This window comes from Callionymus lyra, chromosome 5 (genome assembly GCF_982586985.1).
Source record: "Callionymus lyra chromosome 5, fCalLyr1.hap1.1, whole genome shotgun sequence".
Taxonomy (NCBI): domain Eukaryota; kingdom Metazoa; phylum Chordata; class Actinopteri; order Syngnathiformes; family Callionymidae; genus Callionymus; species Callionymus lyra.
In genome coordinates, this window is record NC_141822.1 from 21,869,587 (window position 1) to 21,895,407 (window position 25,821).

A 25,821-nucleotide genomic window follows, 5' to 3' on the forward strand; every position below is an offset into this window, starting at 1 on the left:
CTTTGAGAGATAATGAACCTCACATGCAGGTTAGAAGCTCTAATAAATGACTGACTTTGTCTACTTGGGTGGACTGAAGGCAGTGAAACCACAATCCGCTTGTTGTCATGGTTACTCGAGCTCACCACATTACATCTGCGACTGGACAGCCCCGGAAAAGAGGACGTGTGGCCAAAGTAACGCTAAGATAAAATTATGACAAAAAATGTTTTAGTTTGTTCAAAGTGTCTCATACTGAATAGTAATGTTTGTGTGGAATTTTAAAGTAAAGTTGATATAGAGAGTTTTGTTCAATCAACTTTGTTTATTGTTATACATTAAAGGTTTACTAGTGAACTAGTTTGTGTGTTATATATGAAAGGTTTACAAGTGAACTAGTTTGCATGTTATACATTAAAGGTTTACTAGTGAACTAGTTTGCTTGTTATATATGAAACGTTTACAAGTGAACTAGTTTGTGTTGCTATATATGAAAGGTTTACTAGTGAACTAGTTTGCGTGTTATACATTTAAGGTTTACTAGTGAACTAGTTTGCGTGTTATATATGAAAGGTTTACTAGTGAACTAGTTTGCGTGTTATATATGAAAGGTTTACTAGTGAACAAGTTCGCGTGTTATACATTAAAGGTTTACTAGTGAACTAGTTTGCATGTTATATATGAAAGGTTTACTAGTGAACTAGTTAGCGTGTTATATATGAAAGGTTTACTAGTGAACTAGCTTGCGTGTTATACATTTAAGGTTTACTAGTGAACTAGTTTGTGTGTTTTATATTAAAGGTTTACTAGTGAACTAGTTTGCGTGTTATACATTAAAGGTTTACAAGTGAACTAGTTTGTGTATTATACATGAAAGGTTAACTAGTGAACTAGTTTATGTGTTATATGTGAAAGGTTTACAAGTGAACTAGTTTACGTGTTATACATTAAAGGTTTACTAGTGAACTAGTTTGCATGTTGTACATGAAAGGTTTAAAAGTGAACTAGTATGTGTGTTATGCATTAAAAAAGCACTAAAGAACTAGTACAGTCTAAGCTCAGGACAAGACAAAACTCTGGGTGCACTTGTCAATAGAAAGGTTTAAGGAATACGTCCAAAGCTTACCATGGAAAAGACTGAAAAGATTGTTGTTGATCTTCAGTGGCAGAAAAATAACTGTGGAAAAATAATAAGTGAATAAATAGAAAAAGAAAACCATTAAAATGACTAAACCCTCATTTGATTCAACCAGCCAGGAGGCAAAGTGGTTCAGATAAGAGTAATAATTTGTCATACTTCAAAAAAATTCATCAACACATGACTAACAGTTTTTCAGACGTGAGTTTCTGCTGCAAAACAAAGATAATATCAGCATTTGTACGGTAAAAAAAAGAACTTCACACATAAACATGCTTTGCAAATATATAGTCTATCTTTGATGTTCTTATTTTTTTCTGTATAAGCACTCTGAAAATTTGGAAATTTAAATATTAGTTTGGTTTCCAAAACCAAGAAAGATGTGGTTCTACAGTTCTTCAATCATTTTATTTTTTCTCTAAATAAAACATTTTCTTATTTTTCTTAAAGTTCCTGGATTCTTCAAAATTTAAACAATTAGATAGTTGTTCTATAAAGAACATACACAAAAACAAACCTTAACTAGGTTAAGTAATTATAAAGATACCTTCTTAACCATGGAAAACCCAGTAAAGACAACAAAAATCCTCCTAAAAACAAAAAGAACTTTGCTGCATAAATGATGTCGACCACTTCAGGCTCAATATCTCAATATTTATCTAAAAGCATAACAACATTTTCCTGCTCTTTCTAATCTAGGTCAACATTGATCTTCTTGCACCATTTTTGCAGGGTTTGACTCCATTATAACTGATGTGTTTTTTCCCTCTGTGTTTCTATGGTTACAACATACTGCGTGCTTCAAATGAAATACTTGCCTGTAGATTGTCAGCAGTAGTTGCTTGATGAAATGGAAAAAGATAATTGCATTCTGAAAGAAAAACGTCTATTCAAACCTATACAACAAGCAATTACAGCCGCTTTCTGTCAACAGCGACGGGAGAAATGCAACTAAAAACTCTGGATGCCTTTGCTCAGTCGTGTACTTGGACTTCTTTTTCAGATAAATTTTTTACGAGGGCAAAATTTACATTTAGACTAGAGATGAAGAGCAACATCAGTTTAAACGGAGATAAACAGTTCATAAAGTGGCGACCAGCGTCCACTATTAATGTGGATGATGTAAGATTAGATCTAGAAAACGCTTTTTTTCTACTTAAAAATCTGTGGATATTTGTCTCTGATTGTGCAAGTGAGGCTGGACTTAAGAACCTATTAAGACAAATCATGGACATGACGTTCTGTTGGGTTCGTTTTATTGGAGTCAGCGATTACAGTAAACATAAGCAAGAAAAAGTTGCTTATTGTGGCAAATACTTCATTTTTATATATGATCGCCTCAGAGTTTTTAGAAGGAACAATTCAACGAGACCGATTGTGTCGTCTAATCTTACAGAGCAGACGGAGGAAACTGTTCCACTTCTCTGTGAAAATGCTTTGAATTTAGCCTTACACTGCAAATTCTATAATCCCCCAATGATCATATAAAGCAGATATTTATCCAGCGAGTGCTTATCCTGTACATTTGCTGAGTTGAGAGTTTTAGAATTCCCATCATTAATTATAAGACACCCATAACATCACATCACAGGCAGGGTAGCTTAGAGTTTAATGTACCAATTAACTCCCATTTGTACTTCAAAATATGACAGTCAAGTTCCAATGAGACAAGTATTGGTTTTTTTTTAATGAAAAGCTTTCCATATAATGTAAGACAATGTGGTCCAAATGTTAAGTCTAAGCATTGGGATTTAATAATAATACTTTTTGAAGAATGAAGCACATCCTTTATTTTGATTTAAAATGTGCGTCTTCTGGCCAAAAATGTGGGTAAGACTCGCAATTTCTTGTTGCATCACCAATTTAACTCTAAAGAACGAACTTTAAAAATTGAAATATTGACCGTTTATATAACAGTGACGATTTAGTTTTACCCTCAACTAGAAACTAGAAACTAGACCACCTACAAAGGCATTTTAATTCCAGGTCTATCAGCGATGAAAGATTCATTTTTGGTTCATATTTTCCAGTTTTTTCACCCTTGGACATTAAGATCTTGATGTTTGGACCGAGGAGCTGTGTTCTGTATTTAGGTAAGTATAAATATAAGTATTAGTTTAAGTATTAAAGTCTCTCCCTTTGCTTGATATAGCTACACACCCCTGGTTTATGTCCACTTTCATGTGGATGCTTTGGTTCCTGACGGACCAGACTGTGTGCACGTGGCTTATAAACTCAGGTGACCCTGCATGTGAAGGGATGCAGTGCCATGTTGTCGCCATGGAGACGTTTACCACCTCCCCCACATATCAAGAACATACAGACAACAATTTTCACCATGGTAAATTACAGATGAAGTTTGCAAAAAGATAGAAGAAGTAACAAGAAGTAACAAGACACAACTCCGGTGGAAATCAAATGCCATTGAGCAAACAGGTTGCTTGTGATGGACAGAGTACTGCAGGGAACTAATGGATGGAGCGACAGAGGAGGACAGGTAGAGGTGAAAAAGGTTGATCAGGCAGCTCGGGGTATTAGCGAGGAGGTGAGGGAAGCCAAGCAAGACAAATCTGTTGTTTTCCTTGAGGATGTTGATAAAGAAGGTCATGCACTGTTGATCCAGTGGCTCACCGTCTCATTTTATGTGGCTCGACGGATGGTTGGCTTAAAACCAACGGACAGTAAAATATAAAAGAGACGTTCAATTACAGGAAGACTCGTGAAGAAGGAAATAATTAATGGGAGACTTTGGTAAAGTAGGACAAGCACCAAAAAATAATTAAGATAAAAAGAAAAGCCTCCAAAACTGAAATGACAATAATCATACATCCTGGTACAGACTGTTCCACCAGTGACCTAGACTGACACGTTACTGATTTCAATTTGGAGTAAAACTATTTAATCATTGGATTGAGGTCAGTAGGTTCAACCATAGTTCACAGGGTGCACGCATTATAAGCTGCACTGTCCATTTTAAAAGAAACATTAAGGATTTTACATGCGTCTGATATTCTGCAGTACCTCAGGTCTCAGTACCTCCCTGTTTGCATTTATTAAGAAGGTTTTAATCTCCATGCATGATAATGTGGCAGTATTTAGAGTAAGGAGGAGGTCGAGGACAACTGGAGAAGTGGAGGTGTGAGTTGGAGAAACAGAATTTAGGATCAATCATCCACAGACATATTTTTCCTAAAGAGTCCGTATAATCTTTAAGTCATCAACTGGTGCCCAATGATAAAAGTTTTTGTTTTTTTTAAACAACGAAATAATGTTGCATTTCCAATTACTTTGTCCACTAAAGATTCAACATTTCATAGTAATTTGACCAGGACGTTGGAAGCAATGTTCCAGTTTCGTCCAGGTGTCAGCGATAATAAGAAGTTTATCAGAGTTCTTTAGGTCACAAAGGTTGTTTTAATAGTGATCAACTCTGTGCTGAAGACAGTACCTGTGGTGTTCATACAGGTAATACAATATTACTTTCTGATGGGCCTAGTATTGTGTATGTTGTCTGACACTGCTTGGATAAAGAATTTAAAAAAAGGATGTAAAGAGATAACATGCAGAATATTGATCTCAGCTTTCCTGAAGAGCTCTAGTACACAAAGTATTAAAGTTTTAGGAAGTTAACCAAATAATTGAACATGTGAACCACTGGAGCTCAACATCTAAGAGAGTCGATTAAAGACTATCTTTATTCTTTAAGACTTCCGCAGGGTAGTGTCTACGGCAGCGCCATGAACAGTAAAACAGTTGTTCCGTGAGGGAAGAATAGGAACCGTTTGCTTTCGTGCTCCCGGCAATACCTGGCTTTAAAGACAGATCAGCAATTATTTCCTTTTGTTATTTAAATGGTCTTGTCTTGTTTAACATTGACCTCATTCTTATGATTTAAAGGGTATCACAAAAGCGAGTACACCCCTCACATTTACATAGATATTTAAGTTAGCTTTTCATGGGACAACACTGAAGAAATTACACAATGAAAAGTAGTTTGTGTGTTGCTTATATAACACTGTACATTTATTTCCCCCTCAAAATAACACAAAATATAACGATTAATATCTAAAGCCCTGGCAACAAAAGTGAGGACACCCTTTAGTGAAAGTTCCCTATGCACACTTGAGACCTAGTAGCACTAACTAGTCACGGGACATTTTGGACGGAAAATGACAAGCAGTGCTCAATTTGGACATTTAGGGGTGAAGTCTCTTAGGGGTGTACTCACTTCTGTTGCCGGTGGTTTAGACATTAATGGCTGTATATTGAGATATTTTGAGGGAACAATAAATTTAAACTGTTATATCAACTTAACTCAGACTACTTTCCATTGTGTCAAAGTGTCATTTTGTCAGTGTTGTCTCGTGAAAAGATATACTTAAATATCTTTAGATAAGTGAGGGTTGTACTCACTTTTGTGATTCACAATGTGTTTTAAACCTGCTTTTGTAAGAACTGACATGCCAGATAATGGAGTCCCAGGTGGTCGCTGGGAAAAGCAGGTTGGAAGAGGACGGCTAAGAACCCTGCGAGGTCATCGGGGGTACATCGCCCGCGTGTGAATCCCCCTAAGTGTTTGTGAACCGCTTCCCTCAGCAGCCATTAGTGCATGGCGTGTATCCTGATGTGGACTCACGCCGCCCACCAGGGGACCAGGACCAAGAGGAAAAAACAGGCACAGCATCGACCCGAGCTGTCATATCATGTTCCTGCTCAGAGAGGGGAGTGTGGTGGTTAGCGAGGAGCGGGATGCCCCCCCACCACCCCCGACCAGGGACCACGAGGCAGACGAATGAAACCGTGTCTGAGTTCAGTAAATTTGATCCCTTAATGGTGCAGAATCAACAAATTACCATTTTCATTTCTCTAGAGCATGTAAAATGTGTTGTTGTGCATCATCATTCGGAACAGAGGGTTTTAATTGTTGCCTTTTTTTTTTTTTTTTTAAACTGTAATTTCATTCTCAATGCAATAATAGTTGAGTAATTATTCACAGATTATGAATTTGCGAGAGTCATTAGTGTGTTCTGGCTAATGTGTTCTGCTGATTTAAAATTCTTTCATGGCGAAGGATAATCAATAATACATGTCACATGTTTCGTTAGGATCTTATCAATGTGAATAATACAGCTGTATTAGCTCTGCCCCCCCACACTCCTTGCTTTTTAAACTTCTTCTATTTAACTGCATTACACTTTCCCTTAGATTTATTTTCTGTCGTGTCCGTTTTCCTTCCTTTTGTTTTTCTATTTTCAATAAGATTATCGTGGTTGATGACTTGGAACATTAGCCCGACTGTCACTTTTTTATGGTCTGTTTAGGGAAATAAGAGAAACATATTTGCAGTGGATGGATCAGCAGTGAAGGACGTACAGAGACAGCAGCTCTGACAATAACACAGCAGTGGAAGAATTAAAGATGCTCAGGCGTCTAATGGGAGAACCCGATCGGAAATTGGTATCAGAGGGTTCGCCCATGAGGAAGTATGGAGATGGCATGGACAAACAAAAGGTACATGCTGGTGGGAACATGGCTTCAGTCGTGGAGGACATCATGAGCGTGACCAGGGAAGATGAGTGAGACAGGTAGAGAAGGCTGCTCATGAATTTAACCAACATGAATGCTTCGACTAAACATTTCAAATAAAGCTCTATACATAGATTTTTATAAAATCACATTAAGTAGTTGATTAAAAAAAAAAGGTACTTTTTTTTGTATAACAAAGTTGTGAATGGTCCCCATGCTATTTTTGTCACTTGTCACACGTTTTTTTTTTTTTCTACAACAGACCTAAAAGTATTTTACTCAAAATACATAATCCTTGAATGTACATGCACCAGCTCAGTATCGATGAGTATCAATCTCTCTGCAACTCTGTTGAGATAAAAGGTTGTTCAATACCTGGAGAGAAAATAAAACACAATATTTCTTAACCGTGCATGTCGAGATAGAAGTCACGATCACAGTCTGGCTTTGACTCACAGTTGTTGTTGATGATATATCTTCTTCATATGTTAAATACAGCGGCTAATAATGGATCCACATGGAGCTGTTTACTGGTGATCTGTTGGTGAAGCTTCACGAAGCAGTGTCGTTATTTTCAGTATCCACTAGATGTCACTCTCTGCTCTATAAACTCTTACTTTAACAGCTTTTCTATTGAAACCTCACATCCTTCTCAAACTGAGGGCGCCACCTTCTGACTTCTTCGAAGTATGACACTGTTTCGTGAAGCGTCTACTGCCTCAAAGGGGTAATGAGCCACTTTTGCACTGTTGGATACCATCTTTAGTTAAAGTTTGTTTGTTTTTTTTAATTTTGTCTTCATGGTTGCAGTACCAAAGCGCTCATACAAACAACAAATATTTAGACTGAGTATTTGCATTTATTTTTCTTCCTCCATCACTGGATCCTGTTTTTTTAAATAAATGAAAAGTGCTTAGATTGTGTTTAAATGTTATTAAACTAAATGACATATGTAGGAATTGCTGTAATGTATCTGCATTTGTGATTATACAGAGAATAGAACAAGTAAAATCATTCAAATGACAAATGAAAATGGCATTTTGTTTTTCAAACTCATAAACTCATAAATCAAGAATAGTTCCAAATGTGTCCACTTATAATTGATCTAATTCCATATTAGATATGATTCACTAGTCTTGTGTTCAGGTACAATTATATAATTAAATAATAAAATAAAGAAAATGCATAAATAATGATATCCTCACATCAAAAAAATAAACTATTGTTTTTTTTAAGTAAATCATGTGTTTATCGCTAATCTGGTGAAAGATCTATGAAAACACTCACCTGCACTGACTTAAACAAGACTTATGTAATCAAAACTGCATGAAAGCCTCAGGAACTATGAATATCATTATTGAGAGTTTCTTATTCAAAAAAAAAAAAAGTAAAAAAAACTATGATAATGAGCTGAGGTCCTACAGTTTCTTCTCCTCACTTTTTGGTTTCGCCTCGTTATGGAGGTTTGAGATTGGTTCCCATAGGAACTATCAAAAAGAAAAATCTCCGGAGTAGGAGCTGGTAAGGTTCGAGAAGTTACTCAATTTGGTTTTTAGTTCTTACTCTGCAACACTTTTCCATCTGTGGAAATGTCCTTGAAACTAAAAAAGGTTCCTACAGTGCAAACGCAGCTATTGTTCCTACAACCCCCGGCATGGACTGTAGATGAAAACACACTGTTATCTACATTCCAAATGTCCTCAATTGTGCGGTAACTTTCTTTATTGCTTCTCTCTAAATGGGGTCAGTGATGACTGTCAACCCCCTGCTTTACCCAAACAGATGCTGCAGCAGCTAATCTGCCTTCCAACCTACTCTCGCATCCCATCAACTTTCATCCTCCTCCTCCATTTCTACTCAGTCTTCTGTGATCCTCTCAAACATTTCCCTGTGACTGTGACGCAGCACCGCGACCATCCTTCTTGTCCTCTTAACTCATCTGGTACCAATGTTCTTGTACTGGCACAGCAGGAGGTTCTTGAAGGTCTTTTTGAAGGTGGCGTTGCACAGCGCGTAACAAGCCGGGTTGATGGTGGAGTTGACGTAGCACAGCCAGTAGCCGATGGCCCACACCGTGTCCGGGACGCACGACTGGCAGAAGGTGGAGATCAGCACCATGACGTTGTAGGGCGTCCATGTGATGATGAAGGCCAGCAGGATGGCAAATATGGTTTTAGTGACCTGCAGAGAGAAAAAAAAACAGAACAATAATTGATAGAATATGTTTGGCCTGACTGGTTGAATGTAACTGATGAGAGTAAGAACATATGCTGAGTGAAGAAACTTAAATTACAAATCGCAAAACAAAATAAAAAAAGATTTCTGCACTTTTAATTTTTTGGTCAAAAGTTCGCAAATGTGTTTCATTTGAGTTTGTAGGATTTTGTAAATTTCTTTGAGTTTGCCTTTTTTTTCCCTCCTCACTTCTAAATGTGATTCAGAGTTTGTACTATCGTTTAAGAAATTTGTTTTTGTTTGAACTCTGTTTCAGAGTAAATTAGTTTCAGTGTTTGTTAAATTTATGTTGGAGTTTGTAAAACAATTTCATAGTTGTGTGTTTCAGAGTTAGTTAAGTTGTTTTAAAGTTTGTAAATGTGTTTAAGAGTTCATGCATTTGTTTAAAAGTCTGTAAATGTGTTTAAGAGTTCATGCATTTGTTTAAAAGTCTGTAAATGTGTTTAAGAGTTCATGCATTTGTTTAAAAGTCCGTAAATGTGTTTAAGAGTTCATGCATTTGTTTAAAAGTCTGTAAATGTGTTAAAGAGTTCATGCATTTGTTTAAAAGTCCGTAAATGTGTTTAAGAGTTCATGCATTTGTTTAAAAGTCTGTAAATGTGTTTAAGAGTTCATGCATTTGTTTAAAAGTCTGTAAATGTGTTTAAGAGTTCATGCATTTGTTTAAAAGTCTGTAAATGTGTTTAAGAGTTCATGCATTTGTTTAAAAGTCTGTAAATGTGTTTAAGAGTTCATGCATTTGTTTAAAGTCCGTAAATGTGTTTAAGAGTTCATGCATTTGTTTAAAAGTCTGTAAATGTGTTTAAGAGTTCATGCATTTGTTTAAAAGTCCGTAAATGTGTTTAAGAGTTCATGCATTTGTTTAAAAGTCTGTAAATGTGTTTAAGAGTTCATGCATTTGTTTAAAAGTCCGTAAATGTGTTTAAGAGTTCATGCATTTGTTTAAAAGTCTGTAAATGTGTTTAAGAGTTCATGCATTTGTTTAAAAGTCTGTAAATGTGTTTCAGAGTTTGTTAATTTTGTTATATAGTTTGTAATTGTGCTTTGGAGTTGGTAAATGTGTTTCAGAGTTTGTAAATGTGTTTTGGAGTTTGTAGATGTGTTTAATAGTTTGTTAATGTTTTTATAGTTTGTAAATGTGCTTTGGAGTTTATAAATGTGTTTTGGAGTTTATAAATGTGTTTAATAGTTTGTAAAAAAAAATGTTATAGTTCTTGAATGTGCTTTGGAGTTTGTAAATGTGTTTCAGAGTTTGTACATATGTTTGAGAGTTTGTAAATGTGTTTCAAAGTTTGTACATATGTTTGAGAGTTTGTAAATGTGTTTCAGAGTTTGTAGGATGACAGACAATTAGGTCCACAAGATGGAGGTCAGAAAATAATTTGAGATTTATTAAAAAACTGAAAATAGAGCAAGAGTATATAAACGGTTCCTTTCACTCTGGTTTGGTTCTGCTGGAGGTTTCTGCCTGTTTTTCCCTCTTGTTGCCAAATACAAACATTAGCATCTTGAGATAACTCTGTTATGAATTGACACTTTAAATAAAGTTGTATTGAGTAAAAAACAAGTACCCAAATACACATATGTATACACATATTAGAAACCAGTGTGAATATCAGTGTCGAGCTGAGGTTGTGTATGTGTTGTCGTGCTGCTGTGAGCCTCGTTGTATTTTCTTACACTTCTATCTGTGTCTGTCACTTGGCTGTCGTTTCTTCTTTTCACTGAAATTCTAAATGTTGCCAAGAGATAGAAAAGTGGCAGATATTCTCATACTCTGACATCCTTGTCGCAGCTGCTGCTGCTGTGTCGTTCTCCTTTTTCTCTTGAGGTTTTGTCAGTGCGATGAAACAATTCTTAGCCTTTCTGCCAAGATAGAGTTTTGGATCGCTCGCAGTCAGACTCAACAGTTTTACTTGAGAAGGGAAACGACAGCTTTTCTGTCATGTCAGGTTTAAATATGGCCGATGTTCACCTGAAAGGAAATGAATGATTCAATAAAATCCACAGAGTGAACTTTAACATGGAGAAGTGAAGATTAACACTTTCATTCATTTAGTGTTTTGTTCAACTGTGTGACACCTGTGATGATCCAGGACACATCTGACCGTCATGTGGTATGAATTGGTATCAAGATCATATCTATCAGATAAAACACAGACACCCCAACACAGAAACATACACAAGACACGCCATCACAGAAACATACATGTACACATCCCACCCCGACACATAAACTTGCAACCTCAAACCAGAAACATATACAAGCCAACCCAACACAGAAACAGAAATGTACACATGACACCCCAACACAGAAACATATACAAGCCAAACCAACACATAAACAGAAATTTACACATGACACCCCAACACAGAAACATATACAAGCCAAACCAACACAGAAACAAAAATGTACATATCTCACCCCAACACAGAAATGGAATTTTACACATGACACAGACATATACAAAAGCCACCCAAACATATAAACAGAAATTAGCATACGCCTACCCAACACATAAACATGCCACCCCAACACAGTAACAGAAATGTACATATGACACCCCAACACATAAACATGCCACCCCAACACAGTAACAGAAATGTACATATGACACCCCAACACAGTAACAGAAATGTACATATGACACCCCAACACATAAACACGCCACCCCAACACAGTAACAGAAATGTACATATGACACCCCAACACATAAACATGCCACCCCAACACATTAACAGAAATGTACATATGAAGACCAAACACATAAACATGCCACCCCAACACAGAAATGGAAATGTGCACATGACATCCCAAGAGTATGGGGTGGTCTGTTTGTGTTTCCTCAGATATTTTCAGTGCCTAATTATATTTCCTCTGAGTTATTTGTGTTGTTTGTGTCACATCTCTGTAACATAAAAGGTTAAATTATATATCGGTCAATAATGTTGGTTTAGTTAAGTTTAGTTGGTAAGACGACACTATTTAAAAAAATGATCAGTGTTATGTCTGCAAAACACACAACTCTGTCTGCAAAACACCAAACTCTCCCAGAGTATATTTCGTCTGCCATCTTGAGGGAAAGTAATCATCAGACACTTTCTCTACCTTTAGTCTATTTCTGACCTACTTTGTTCTTTATAACAGCAGACAGGAGTAGCTATAACCCAGATTGTTTTGTCTGTCTGCTAAACTAAGCAGTAATCTGGAAAAATACAAAGTTGTAAGACATTCTGAGACTTACTTTCTTTTCTCTCGCCGCCATTTGCCGTTTCCTCTTCACTTGGCTGCGTGCGATACTCGCAAACTTCCTCGCCACGGTGCGAGGTCTGCTGATGGGAATGGATCTCCTCTCCGTTCCATCTACTTGCGGCACGATCTCAAGAGCCGTGATGCATTCGTCACCTGCCTGCTTGGTCACGATCTTGATCTTGGACCACCTGGAGCTCGGGTTGACTTTGGACACGCAGGGATCGCTCGACGTGGTCGTCGCAATCGTGTTAGTCGTAGCCTGAAAACAACATCAACACGAGATAAGACTGATTGATCTTCTTTATCAGGACACAAACACCTCCCTTAGGTTAGAATGCCAGACATGGTTGGAATGTGTTTTGGGAAGACGTTCTCATGCATGAAGCTTCATCGGTTCAGATAAACATTGAGAGGAGCAGGTGTAGAGACAGAGATCAACCCGAAAGGAGTTGGGATCAATGTGTGGGTCGTAGAAAAACAGATGATTCCTCTCCTGAGGGTTGTGCGCTCCCATTGTCGGGTCAGGTGTTACGATCGCATGATGCGAATGTTCCGACGCAAATCTTCAGTTTAATTTCTGCCCAAAAGTCCCTTTGCCTCGCTTTGAAACTTTTAGGCTTCACTGAATGTAGTTATGATTTTCAACTTAAATTTAACATACTCTATTAAAATAATTGTGTAGACTTAGATCATCAAAAATAAACGTTCAATAGTTTTTTAATCAATTATTCATCCTCTAAATCAACATGTTATGTTACATATTACTGCTATACAGGCTGATAAAGTTACCCTCATGTCATGATAGACAACAATTATTAACAGTTGTTAGTCCAGGGTTGCACTGCGCCTACAGTTTATGTTGGATTCTGGAGGACTAGTCATCTACTCAGATAACAGTGTCTATAATAGCTTAAATGACTAAAACACTTTTACACATGTCGGGTTTATTACTACCTGTTGCTCTCTATTATCCCCAAATGTTACAGCTCCCATAGAAAAATAAGATAATTTGACTTTTTATGACGAACATAACAATGAGGAAGGGGAGGTGAGTCATGCTGAGTTTATACCTGCAAATGACCTGAAAGCACCGACCATGGGTGGTGTGATTCATGATGGACTGAATAGGAGGAGATGAGGATACTTGTGGGTTGAAATAGTGTCATGTTTTTCAAAGCTGAGTAGGCGGTCCTCTCGATTAAAAATAGTGTGACCTTTGGAGGACAGTGTTTCATGAAGCTTCATTAACACATCAATTATGGTCAACGTTGTCTGAGCTACTGAAGCTACTAATATATTGTCTTTTACTATAGATGGTGTCTTTAAATTACCCATGATCACTATTAGTTGCTTTTTTTGGTACTTTTAGTCCTTTCAGTCCTAAACTGTCAACACATTATGAAAATAATCACTTGTTTCAAAAGCATCTTCTATTTTTCAAACATCAAGTCAATGTATCTTGTATTTATGTTTGAGAAATATGAAAATCGTCTGGAAACCATCAGGTATCACCTCTTTATTGGCTGTTGGTTCTGTCGGGGGAATAAAGGCTGTTGATGAGTCGTTGGAGCTCTCTTTCTCCTCCTAGATAAACAGAGAGAGAGCATAAAAAAAATGTCTTGACGATGTTGACCGCCAGAATACCTGTGTGGGGCCAGGGCTGGGCTGAGCTGTGGGATGAGGCTGGTCTGGTTTGGGTTCTTCTACTCTGCCGTTTCTCTGTTCCTCCTGTTCAACGCTGGCAGAGTCCACTTTCTGGGAGCAGCGGGGGCTCGGCTGAGGGCTGGTCTCGTTGTTGTTGTTCTGCTTTAGCAGGTGGCTTTTGAGTAAACCCGGAGGTCTGGAAGCGAAAAAAAAACATCTTAAATATTTTTTTTCATTACAGTAGTATCTTGGATATTAAAACCATATTTTTTGTTTTCAGGTAAGGCAGTTGGTCCCAAGAAGAGAAATGAATAAAGAAGGACATTTAGAATCATAAGTTTCAGTGTGACTATCAGCTACAAATCGTTAAACAACTTAACGTTAACGTCCTACTCATTTCTCTTCTTGGGACCGACTGCCTTACTTTAAAACACAAATTCTGGTCTTACACGACCAAAGCAGTGGCACATCCTCCCCTTCTCTCTCTTTGTCTCTATTGAAAACATCTCTCTCTTCTTCTTTGCGATCAAGTTTCTCGTGCAACTGACTGCTTGTCTTATTAACAACTATCTTTGTCTCTGCCCCTTCTTTCCCATGTATCTCACTTTTTTTTCCCAATCCTTCATTCCACCACCGAGTCTCTTTATTTGTGCTCTGCATTCTTGCTCTACTTTTCCACTCCTCGGTTAAATTTAACTGATTTCCGAACACATGCCTCAATCTCGTCATTTCATCATTGACATTCGTTGTCTTCCTGTCTTCCTGCATCCGTTGGCTCTGCCTGTGTCATCTTGACATTTCTAGTCTTTCTTCAGACTAATGAGCTTCTCACTCTTCACTTCTACACCACTGTACCTATTATGTCTTCTACCCGTCTCTTTCTATCTTCAACATTGTAGTCCATCTATTTCCGATGTTCCTGTACTTGATTTCTTTCCACTTTCCTGCACATACAATACCTTCCATTACCAAAACGTTCTCCTCATCGTACCAGTTGGATCCCTATGCTGTACCAATCACTCTCCTTCCATCAAATATATATTCCGCCTCTTCTTTTTCTTCTCCTCTACCAAACGCTAATTAAAAAAAACATTTAACTCAATATCATGTGGATCGTGTTGAGAGCTTCAAAAAGAATCCAAGATTCAAGATCAATAATTGTTCTCTTTGTGAACGTTTTCTTGAAATGAAAGCCATATTTGATAACTTCTCCTTCACAATGACATAATCATGAGTACATATAAATCTATCATTACATGAAATGTAACAATGTGACAATGTTGAGGTGTCAAACTCAATAAGACAAGGGGCCAAATTTGCTGTCATGATCTAAACAGATTGTAAATCTAACATGAAGTATGATTGCGACATTACATTTTATTCCTGGAGGCTGAATATATTTTAAATATCTTTGTCCCATCCATCTTGAGTTTGACACATGTGTGCTGGGGAATGAAGTATTCTGTTTTCTTGAAATACGCACATTATTCCCTTCTTTTCTTTCTTCTCTGGTTTGTGTTTGGACACCCTGCTGCGGGATGCCAAGGAGATGTGGATGTACAGGACCGTCATTATTACCACAGGGAGATAGAAAGCTGCGATGGCTGTCCCAAAGGTCACTGCGGGGTTTGACAGGAACTGTGGGTTTGGGGAGGAAGAGAGAAAAAAAAGAAGAAAACTCTCAATTTTTCTGAATATATCATATATTCACAGTGTAATTAGAAGTCATATTTTCAAGGCCCCAAAAGAGGCATAAGGGAAATATAATTTCCCTTTTGAGGGAATTGAAAATTAACTTTAATAAAAGGTACAAGTTTGATTGATTCACTTCAACAGTGGAAAGAAAAAATCCCAAATCAAAATATATTGGCTTTGGGATCAAAGAGACTCATGTGTTATCCCCCCTCCTCTCTTCCAAATATAACTTTACTTCGCAGGCACCCAACAACAATCACACCATCGGCAACGTCACATGCATTCATTGTGACGCTTTTGTTTCATCACCTAAAGGACAGACCCCAAAAAAGATCCATCAGTCCGAAATGTCTCTTTGTAGGAAAACCCGAAACACAGTTTTCCCAGATGAGTTGGCCAATGTTTGAAAAAAATCATACTTAAGTAGGGAATGAGTAGAAGATAATTAATACGTAAACAAAAGAGCTGATTTTACACTAGTTTCAGTTGAATTAATTTGCTTTTCTATTTGTTCCATTGAGATATTTTGTCCTTTATAGATTGTTTTCTCTCGTATTCTCTTCTACGAGATATCTAAATGTGGAAGAAAATCCTATGGGACTTCAACTCTTTCTTGTTAAATTTGGTGTTTTTATTACTATAAAACGTTTTTTTTTAAAGACATTGTTGTACACAAGAATCTGATTTTAATGATTGTAGCTTTTTCTGTACATTTATTCAGAACAGTATAGATAACATTGACTGGTGAGTTTTGAAATGTGTTGTAAAGTAAAGTGAACAGTAATAACCTGAAGCTTTGAGGGAAAAAAAAACATTTGTAGGAGAAAACAACTTTTAAATGGCATGAAAAGGTTAAATCATCATACGACAGACTCCTGAGCATGGCAGGCACATATTGCAATAATACAATTTTGTCTGGAGGGTCAGTGAAGTCCCAGCATGCCGAGCAACACTTCATAACCTAACAGGTTCACCTGGGGCTGTCACACATAATCACGACAACGACGATGAGGACAATGACAACAACAATAATAAGATATTTTATTCATAAGCACCTCTGAATGAAGTCAATTACACTTTACATTAAACAACAAACGGGTAAAAACCACGTGCACAGTAAAACAATGAATGAAACAACACGACAAAGGCACAACAAAGGAAGTATTCTTGCGTCAGATTTGCAGTGACAAGCATTTTGTTTTCATGTCACGTGGCACAGAGTTCAGTTATAGGGGGCATCAGGTAGATGAAAAAAGAATAAGAAACAAACATGAGTGGAAATATGGAAGGAGTCAGATAGGCAGGGAGGAGCTTGGTTGTGTCATTAGTTGTGCTAATTGTTGAATTTCCAACTTTGAATTTAAAGGTTAGTGCCTCTCCCCCCAGTTATGTTAATACATTTTCTACCACTTTACTAAGTAAACATGACAGTACTACTTACATTTACCCAATCATGTGCTGCGATTGTGATCATGTGACACCTCAGTTAACACAACAGAGCCTAAGGCCTATCAAACCCCTCAATCAGTTCTCGTTGGTTGGATTAAACCTCAATTACTGTCATGGACATTTACTGGCCCTGGGATTGCAGCACAACAGAACAAAACAAGGTTTATGTTTGGTCATGTTCTTGTTTTATTTGTTATGTTGAATTTTGTGTAAGAATTCGGCCTATAACTAAAAGAAAATGGTGCCTCACATATGTATGACTGTTATTTGTTCAGTGGCAAAAACAGCCGCCATCATAACCTTTATAAGAAGTTTGTTTTCATTTGAAAATAATAAAGAAATCACAAACAAAACATACTTTTATGTAAAAAAAAACTAAAAACTAAAACGAATATAAGCCGCAAAATCTTCATGTCGGCAGCTCACCTTCAAAATAAGAAGGACAAAATAAAGCTTATCTTGTTCTGAGATATTTTGCTTCATCCTTGGACTATTATATTGCATTTCCTTGACAATCCAACAGACAAGGAGTGAATTTTCTCAAACCAGGTATTATTCTGGGCCATGTTACCTATCCAGATGCTACCACAGCATCACAAATTGAGATTAATAATTAGCATTTTTCTCATGGCATGGAACCATTTTAGTCTAGGCAGTCTGTCACAGTTGTTTCAAATATACACTTATTAACTAGATACCTCTTCCAACTCTTCTTCAAACACACCAATTCCACACCTTAGCCCATTCCCCTTTGTCTACCCCTTAAAACGGAGTGTAAAGGGCTAGGGATAGAAATATCGGACTAAGAATTGGGACAGTGCTATCCCTTGCTAAACCATCAATTGTCGGATAGAATATTCATAGAGTGTATCAAGGACTGTGGACAAAAAGCCAATGTTTTAATGTGAAATAATCAAAGCTGTCGTAAGCATATTTACTCTCAGTTGATTCACAATGGTCGCAAATTCGGAATGATTCTTGGTAAATCTATCATACCCCCCAGTTTCAAGTTTCCCTCTGATCTCACTTGTTTTCAAGGGCTATCTGGCCTTCCGTCTCACCCCTTCCCTTTCATTCAACATGTCCTAGGTCTACTATAAGATCTCCCCCCAGTGGGCATGTTCAGAACACCTCCCAAAAGATGTAAACTGTAGTTACGAGCTGTGGACAAAAATTAGGACCCAACCCATAACCCTCAATAAAGTTTTACCTTACCTTACCTTACCTACTGGATTAAGTCACCCTGATTTGTTTCCTTTCCCCCTGGGCAATTCCAAAGTGGAAAAGGTCCTCATGGTTAGATTGCTAATGTAACCTTAAATGTTTTTTTAAGTTGAGGCCTGCCTCCAAGTTGGTTTCCATGTTTCCCTCCAATGGCAAAATGTTCTTGATATTTCTGTTTATAAAAAATACCCTATTATACTTATGTCACCCAATAACAAGGCTCTGAAGTTCATTGGGATCCTTTTCAACAACAGTAAGAGTGTGATCCAGGGAAGAGTACAACCAATATTTTATGTTTAATTTAAAATACAAAATATTCAAATATATTGAATCTAAATTTTTTATTATTTAATACTTTGAATTAAAGTATTAAAATGTTTAAGACAATAATTGAAAAAAACATATTATTCAAAGAACATCATGGAATGGAATGGAATTTCTGGAATTGTCAATTCAGGAGGTGAAAAGGCTGCGACGGATGGAGGCAGGTAACACTTGCGAGCATTTGTTAGGTTTATTAAGCCTGGCTCGGCTTGACCCTGTGTCTGAAAGAACTTATTGATTCTACTTTTGACCACAAAGCAACACAGTCACTCTTGAAAAGATGCCTTTTTGGTGAACATTACAATAATAAACACAATTATTTGACATTAATATAGTCTTCTTAAGATGTGTCTCATGGTCTATTTGACTCAAACACGTTAAACAGATTAAGATAAATAATGAATCAAAGGAAGGTACCTGAATGTAACATTCTCGATGGGGCACTGTCCTTTGTCCAACGATGAACTGCCAGAACAAGATAGCAGGAGCCCAAAGGATAAATGATAGAATCCAGGCGGCCGCTATCATCAAACCTGCCATCTTAGTCGTCCTTCTCGCTGGATACGTGAGTGGTTTGGTGACACAGAAGTACCGATCAAAACTGATTATCAGTAAATTCATCACAGAAGCGTTGGATACGACGTAATCTAACGCAAGCCAGAGATCACAGACCACTGGTCCAAGCGGCCAGTAGCCCACGATGATGTAAACAGTGTAGAGATTCATGCTGAACGCACCGATAATCAAGTCGGCACACGCTAAAGAGAACAGGAAGTAGTTATTGACAGTTTGTAAATGGCGGTTGACTTTGATGGACAGCATGACCAAAATATTTCCGGTAACGGTTACGAAGCTGAGAGATCCGGTGACCAAGGCAATGAAAAACATCTCCAGGGCTTTGTAGGAGCTCCCTGTCCCCAGGCCATCCTCCACCACAGAGCACGAGGTCGAGTCATTTGTGGTGATGTTGCACGTAGAGTTGGAGGAAGGGTCACCTGACTGGTTGAACGATGAGCCTGCAATTGGGAAACAAAACGTTGGATATCGTATAAGTATCAGCTCAAGCATTGTAGAAAGGGCATGAAGCGATGTTAACTGAATGTATAACATGAACACTTTAAAAAGGTTTGTTACATATAGCGGTTATAAATACATTGATATATTATCATATATCTGTCTGTCTATGTTTGTGTGTATATTTCTGCCTGATTTAATGTATTATAGACTCAAAAACACTCAACAAAATAAGCATACTCAGGGGCATAGAGGGTTCTAGCGCGCCATGAAAATTCAAATACATCCAATTTTATTTGAAAGTTGAACCATATGTATTACATAGTCACTCCGGAAGATTGCCAGATATAAGCAGATGTTTGACATTTGTGAGGAGGGCAAATGAGTCTAATCGGACAACAATTATTTTCAGTTAAAAGGATGGAAGTTAGAAGGATCCGGATGAACCAGCTATAATAAAAATGAATAAAGATTTATATGTAGGCTTTGTTTTTGTAATCTGTCAACTTAGGTGTCCTAATATCTAAATGCATTTGTGTCATGATATGGACTGTGACTTTGACAAGTCAGTGTTGTTGTTTTTTAAAAATGTAAGTAGATATTCATTAGATTCGATTTTTTCTTTATTAGTCCCACAAGTGGATATTTTAGTTATAGCAGCATCAGGGGAAAATAAAAAAACAATATGCAAGAGCACACCCCCAAAAAATTGAAATGAAAGTTGAATAAACTCTTTAGATAAGAATACAATACAAATATAATTATATTTTGTTAATTCACAAATATACAGTATATAAAATTATATATACAATTTTAATATTTAAAAAAGTCCCTTCTTAACCACTTTTGTTAAGTGAATCATAAACCAATATGCATTTGATTGTAACTGTATGACAATTCTGTAATCAAATAAAAATAAAAACTTGTTGCCCATGTGTGTAAAAAGGGATTGAGAACCTGTGGAGTTTTCCCAAGAGATGTACCAAGATGGAAAGGTTTTCAACTTAAGTTGTGCCTCAAGCGGTTTCTGCCAATGCAGTGGATGAAAGACTTAAAAAAAAAAAAAAAAATCAATCATCTCATCAAACAGGCTTTTTAAAAACCAAAAATGATGCAATAAATCCCTAATTGACTTCACAGAAACACATTACTTTGTTCATTACTCAGTCATTTGTGGTTGCTGATGCTGTTAAAACGAAAACGCTTAATTATAAAAACTGTCAATTGTTTCGGTGTCTGCACTTTCCTCACAAGTTGGATACTTGGCAAGACTGCATTTACTGCTAAGTTGCCTTTAATTGGTCGTATAATTAGGATGTCGACCGTGGACGGTTAGGCTCTAATTGCAGACCGGTGATGGTGTGGTAAAGTGCTGCTGTGTTGAAGTCCTCCACCAAGAAATTAAACACAAGAGAGGAAAAAGTAACGCAAATTAGCACCTTCAATTGCATGAGGAGGCTGTATTGCGTAAATGGAAGGTTAAACACATGTACAGAAGTCAGATGAATCCAGTAGATTCTGACTCTGTTCCAGGGAGTTTTTTAATCATGTGAGATCTTAGTGGAGCACTGTTGTAAAATTAGAAACATCAAACACCCTTAAATCCTCAACTTATGAGCAGTAGACATTGATTGACAGCCGCCTGACTTTAAAGACGAGATTTTTCAAATGATGGCAGTGATGGACTTGAAATTCTTGAGTCGCTGACACACACAGAACTGCACAGAAATCAGCCTTGCAATGGTAATGCTATTGAGAATAAAAATCAATCCAGATAAGCGGTGGTAGATTGATGGGAGATCTTTATATCTCAGTGACTGAACTGCTGCTGTGTGCTGGCGGTAAAGTTTTTAATCACAAATAAAGCAAAATGAGGACAACAAACCGCCGTTACTCACCAAAACACAAAGAGGTTAATTGCCAGCCCATGAATTGTCTGATTTTGTCTGTTTGTGTGCAACCTGCCCAGTTTCCCCCCCTATCGTTTTCCCCAAGTACATCAGATATGCTTCAGCTCTCTGTGACCTAGTTAAGGGAATAAACAGAAGTCAATGAATAAAATAAAGTATAAAACATCATCTTTGCCATCTGTTTTTAAACCGCAAGCATGTATTAAAACTGTATGGAGACGGATGAGCCGGAGATAAAATTGCAGATTTTTATTTTACTTGCACGACTACATTTGAACATTGATCATACATAATTTACAACTTTAGTTCAACATATCAAACTAAATATAGGGATGATAATCTTTAAGAGGGGTTTCACACTCAATCAAACGAGGGGCCAAAATACTTTTGCCACTGATGTAGCGATTTGAGCTCAGTTATTGTGGTCTTCATTTCGTCCAAAAATACACACTTAAAAACCTCTGAATACCTCCATACTGCTCGTCCTTAACGTCCATCTTGTGTTGAAGCCTCGACATGAGAATTTGTTTAGAAAATAATTAAATTAAACTGTATATTTTAGTTTGTTTTTGAGCTCCAGCAACATGGTGTTACCTCATTAAACACATTGCAAGATTAACACTGACGGTCTGGGGTATTCTGCTAAAAACAAGGCTTTTGGAACAATTCCTAACTCATTTTCTGACTAACACTTATCTCTGTGTTTGTCCTCAGCTATCAAACACTCATCAAGCAAATCCTTTACTTCGTTGTGCCGGAATTCACTGTATAATAGCTGACATTAATAGTTTATGTTCCTTATCTTATATTAATTATGGGCATCTTTGTAGGTCGCCATATCAATAGGGACATTATTCTACTCTCATTCACTGGCTAGGTTTGGCTCCTGAGACCATGAGTTTCACACGTGTTCTGTATAACAGAGTTTGATTGAGCACGTCTATATATATATAACACATCTGGGATCAAATCAGAGCTTGAATGGACAAACAGTACATGTTTATTTTAGGGATATAAATACTACATTGCTATGAGAATTGTGACACCATCACCAGGGCTTCACTTGTCTCCAGGAACAATCGATGAAGTTGCCCACCTAGCTGGCAGTGGCGGGTCGTCGGGGCCAGCAAGACCTTCTCCGCTGGCCTAAACATAATCAGAAAATAAATGTAATTTTTTTAATTAAAAAAATGTATTGAATTATTCCTCATAGTCTCTTCTCTTCATTTTTCTTATCTCTTGCTTGCGCAATTTGCGCACTGCTTCCAGGATTGTACAGTCATGTTAGAGCTTTCATCCAATCATATTTGAGCAGCCGGTCATGTGCTACCCGAGGCTTTCAGTCGTTTCAGAGGTGGCCCTTATCCATTGAAATCATAGGCAGCCGAAGGATTGTGTTCATTTGATGATAAACGTATTATTGACTTATAACAGTACATGGTCAGAAACATTTGGTGTATAAAGAACCTTAAAGTAGTTATTGAGGGGTGGATTCATTCAAACGTGGGCCACTGGAGGCCTACAAATAGACCGGCCCGCCACTGCTAGCCGGACGCAATCAGAGTCACTGGTAACCGTGGCGAATGCGCCTGACAAACAGAACATGAGCTCAGACACAGATTTGAATTTTGTAGGGCTGGTCATTAAATCTAAACTGTGACTAATGAACATGATTCTCCGGATGCTAACAGAGATCTTATGTCTGGTCTCATTATCCGACGACTTAATTGCAAACAAATTTCAAATATAGACCAGCACTTAAAGTACTCCCCAACTCAACTATACAAATATATTAGGGGAATTAAGCAGGCTTAGCATCTTACATTCTAAATAATAATTATATGTTAAAATATTGAATTTGAAAGGCAAAGTAATAAAACCTATGGGTTTTTTTTCATACTTAAATAACTTAGAATGTGTGTAAAGAAATTAATGAAATGTATTCAATATTAGTACAACTTTCATACCACACGTCTTCAACCTGCTCAAATATTGGTGTTGACCATTTCAAGGTGTTTATAATGACATCCCAGTGGACGACTGTCTTCTCCTGAATCAAGATGTGAGATTTGTTCCTGCCTGCTAACATTGGTCAGGGTCAGGCATCCGTCTTTGGTGCGTGGGTATAAACCTTGCTAGCAGGCAAGACATCAGACTTCAGACATTCAGATAAAGTTCCTTTCTCAGATAACTTTGAAAGAATGATGATCCTGTGCAGGAGTCAAGCAAAATATTTCATTGTTATCGAAACTTCAACAACATTTCAACCCTTTTTTTCATGCTTGTTTAAACATGATTTGAGTGATTTTTACTTCCAATGAATGCACAACTGAATGTTTTATCACAAAGACCAGCTCAGTATTTTCATAGATACGAAGAAGTTGAGATATTTGAGTGTCACCACATTCATTATTATTATTAGCAGTTGGAATAAATTCAAGATGACTTTGAAATGTATTGATGTATTTAAAAAAACATTTTAAATCAAAACAACCTTATGATATTCACGTGATCCATTTTTTTATCTACTTTTTTTGTTTGTTTCCTTTCCTTTCTGTCTTTCCAGCTGGAATAATCTAAAATCAGTGCAGCTGATGTTTAAGCTGGTTCTAGTCCGTGGTGTCAGATCATCCTTGCAAGTATGCTTTTTAAATTGATACCCCTATTGTTCCTTGCGATGATTTGATTTATCTTTCTGGTGATCTTTAGCTTTGCTAGTATTATCCTTCAGTGTGATTTTAATCCTTCATTTTACTTAACTTTCCTTTTTTCTTTTTTTTTTTTACACTTTATTGACAGTTTTCTTACTTCCAAATCGTCGGATTTTCCTCCCTTGTATTTTGTTACATCTTTTCCCTCCTTTTTGTATGATTTCTTTTACTTCTCTTTATGTTTGTTTGTACTGTATATACTCTTTATTATTAAGCTGTTAAACATACTCTTGTTATGTGTATAGTCTCTCTGCCTCCAGTCACAACACACACGAGGGTTCACTTAGGTCTGGTGACAGATGTGACATTTAGAAACTCATTATAAACATTAGCCAGAAAAAGAAGAAATGCAGGACACATTTTGAATTCTGAGAGTTAAACTCTGTTCCGGGAATTGAGATGTTGATGATGACCTAAATGTTGAAAATGTTGGTTTATAACTGGTAGTGTATTTTATTTTCAGTGAGGTAAATTGTTTTTGGAGTAGAGACCACAACATTTTGTATTGAAGAATTCTTAAATAATTATAACCCTTATTATCCTCTGTTATATACATTCAAAAAAGGTCAAAGATTTCTCTTAAGAGTCGATTTGCTCAATAAAATGCTCCCAAATAAACAGCAGACTTACATGACATAAGACTTGCTTGACCTACATAAATAGTTTACGATCATGTGCTTTTAATATGGATAAACGCTACTTAAGACTTAGGTGAATGACTAAGCTACTTATTCTGTGTCGTGGGCTGAAGTCTGCACCCTTCACTTTCCAAAATGTTGTTTCTTTAATATTTATATTACATGCTTGCTAAAAGATAAATATATTAGAATATCCTTAATGTTTTTAGTTCAGTTTAATTGTTTGGATTTTTCTTATTTCCTTTGCTAACTCCCATTTCTTTTTTATTTAACATTTTAAATGTCTACATTGAGTCTTCTAATGAATGTAAAATATAAGTGAAAATTAAAATGAATAAGTGACCTGTCAGTCTATTGTATTAGGCTTCAAATGTGCGATGTCTGTGCTGTTTCCCTAAAATAAATCAGAACAGCAGCAGCGCCTTGTTTGCATATTTGGGTCAGAGTCTGTTTCTCTAATATATGTGTGAGAAATTCACAGGGATTTAAAGTTGTGCCTCATTTAGTTCATGGCTGTTTACCAACCGTACAGACCACATTATGAACCGCTAGATGTCTAATGGAGACCAGGTGGATTCTTCTCCGGGTGTTGGATAGTGACTCCATTTCTCATTGTTATCGTCTTGGCTTGACATGTTTTCGGTTTGTTTCGTTCATTTTTAAACACAGTGAAGTATTTGTTTTTTTAAACTAATATTGTATATCGTTTACACACAAATGAACAGTATTGTGATTCCCTTGTAACCCTAAACTAATGATGATGTGTTTTCAGAAAAGGAAATGAAAGAACGGCTTAAAAAAATGATCATATTTATTGATTGATTTTGTATCATATAAAATCATTAAAATCTAAAAAAAGAAACTCTGAACATCCTCTACAGCACATAACATACAAAACTACAACACAAGCATGAGCAATGGAGACACGACAAGATCATTAGATTCCACTCTTGGCACACTGTTCCTTCACTTAATACATTCTGTAAGAGAAATATGAAAACTCAACATCAAAAACGCTCTTACCACTGTTGTGCTGAGGGTAAAACCAGCAGCAAAACACCATAAATTATACGACTGTTTT

The 25,821-nt window shown here is 36.9% G+C and overlaps 1 protein-coding gene across 1 annotated transcript in view; it reads right to left on the reverse strand.

Annotated features, from left to right (window-relative positions):
- Positions 1-2,309: 2,309 nt before the first annotated feature.
- Positions 2,310-25,821, reverse strand: part of chrm4a (cholinergic receptor, muscarinic 4a) — a 33,462-nt gene continuing 9,950 nt past the window's right edge. The window contains exons 2-7 of the mRNA XM_087791417.1: positions 18,885-19,483; positions 15,259-15,413; positions 13,776-13,971; positions 13,644-13,715; positions 12,124-12,390; positions 2,310-8,824 (exon numbers count right to left, since the gene is read on the reverse strand). Coding sequence (XP_087647543.1) covers positions 8,579-8,824; positions 12,124-12,390; positions 13,644-13,715; positions 13,776-13,971; positions 15,259-15,413; positions 18,885-19,483 — 1,535 coding nt within the window. The 3' untranslated portion in view covers positions 2,310-8,578. The remainder of the gene's footprint in view (positions 8,825-12,123; positions 12,391-13,643; positions 13,716-13,775; positions 13,972-15,258; positions 15,414-18,884; positions 19,484-25,821) is intronic.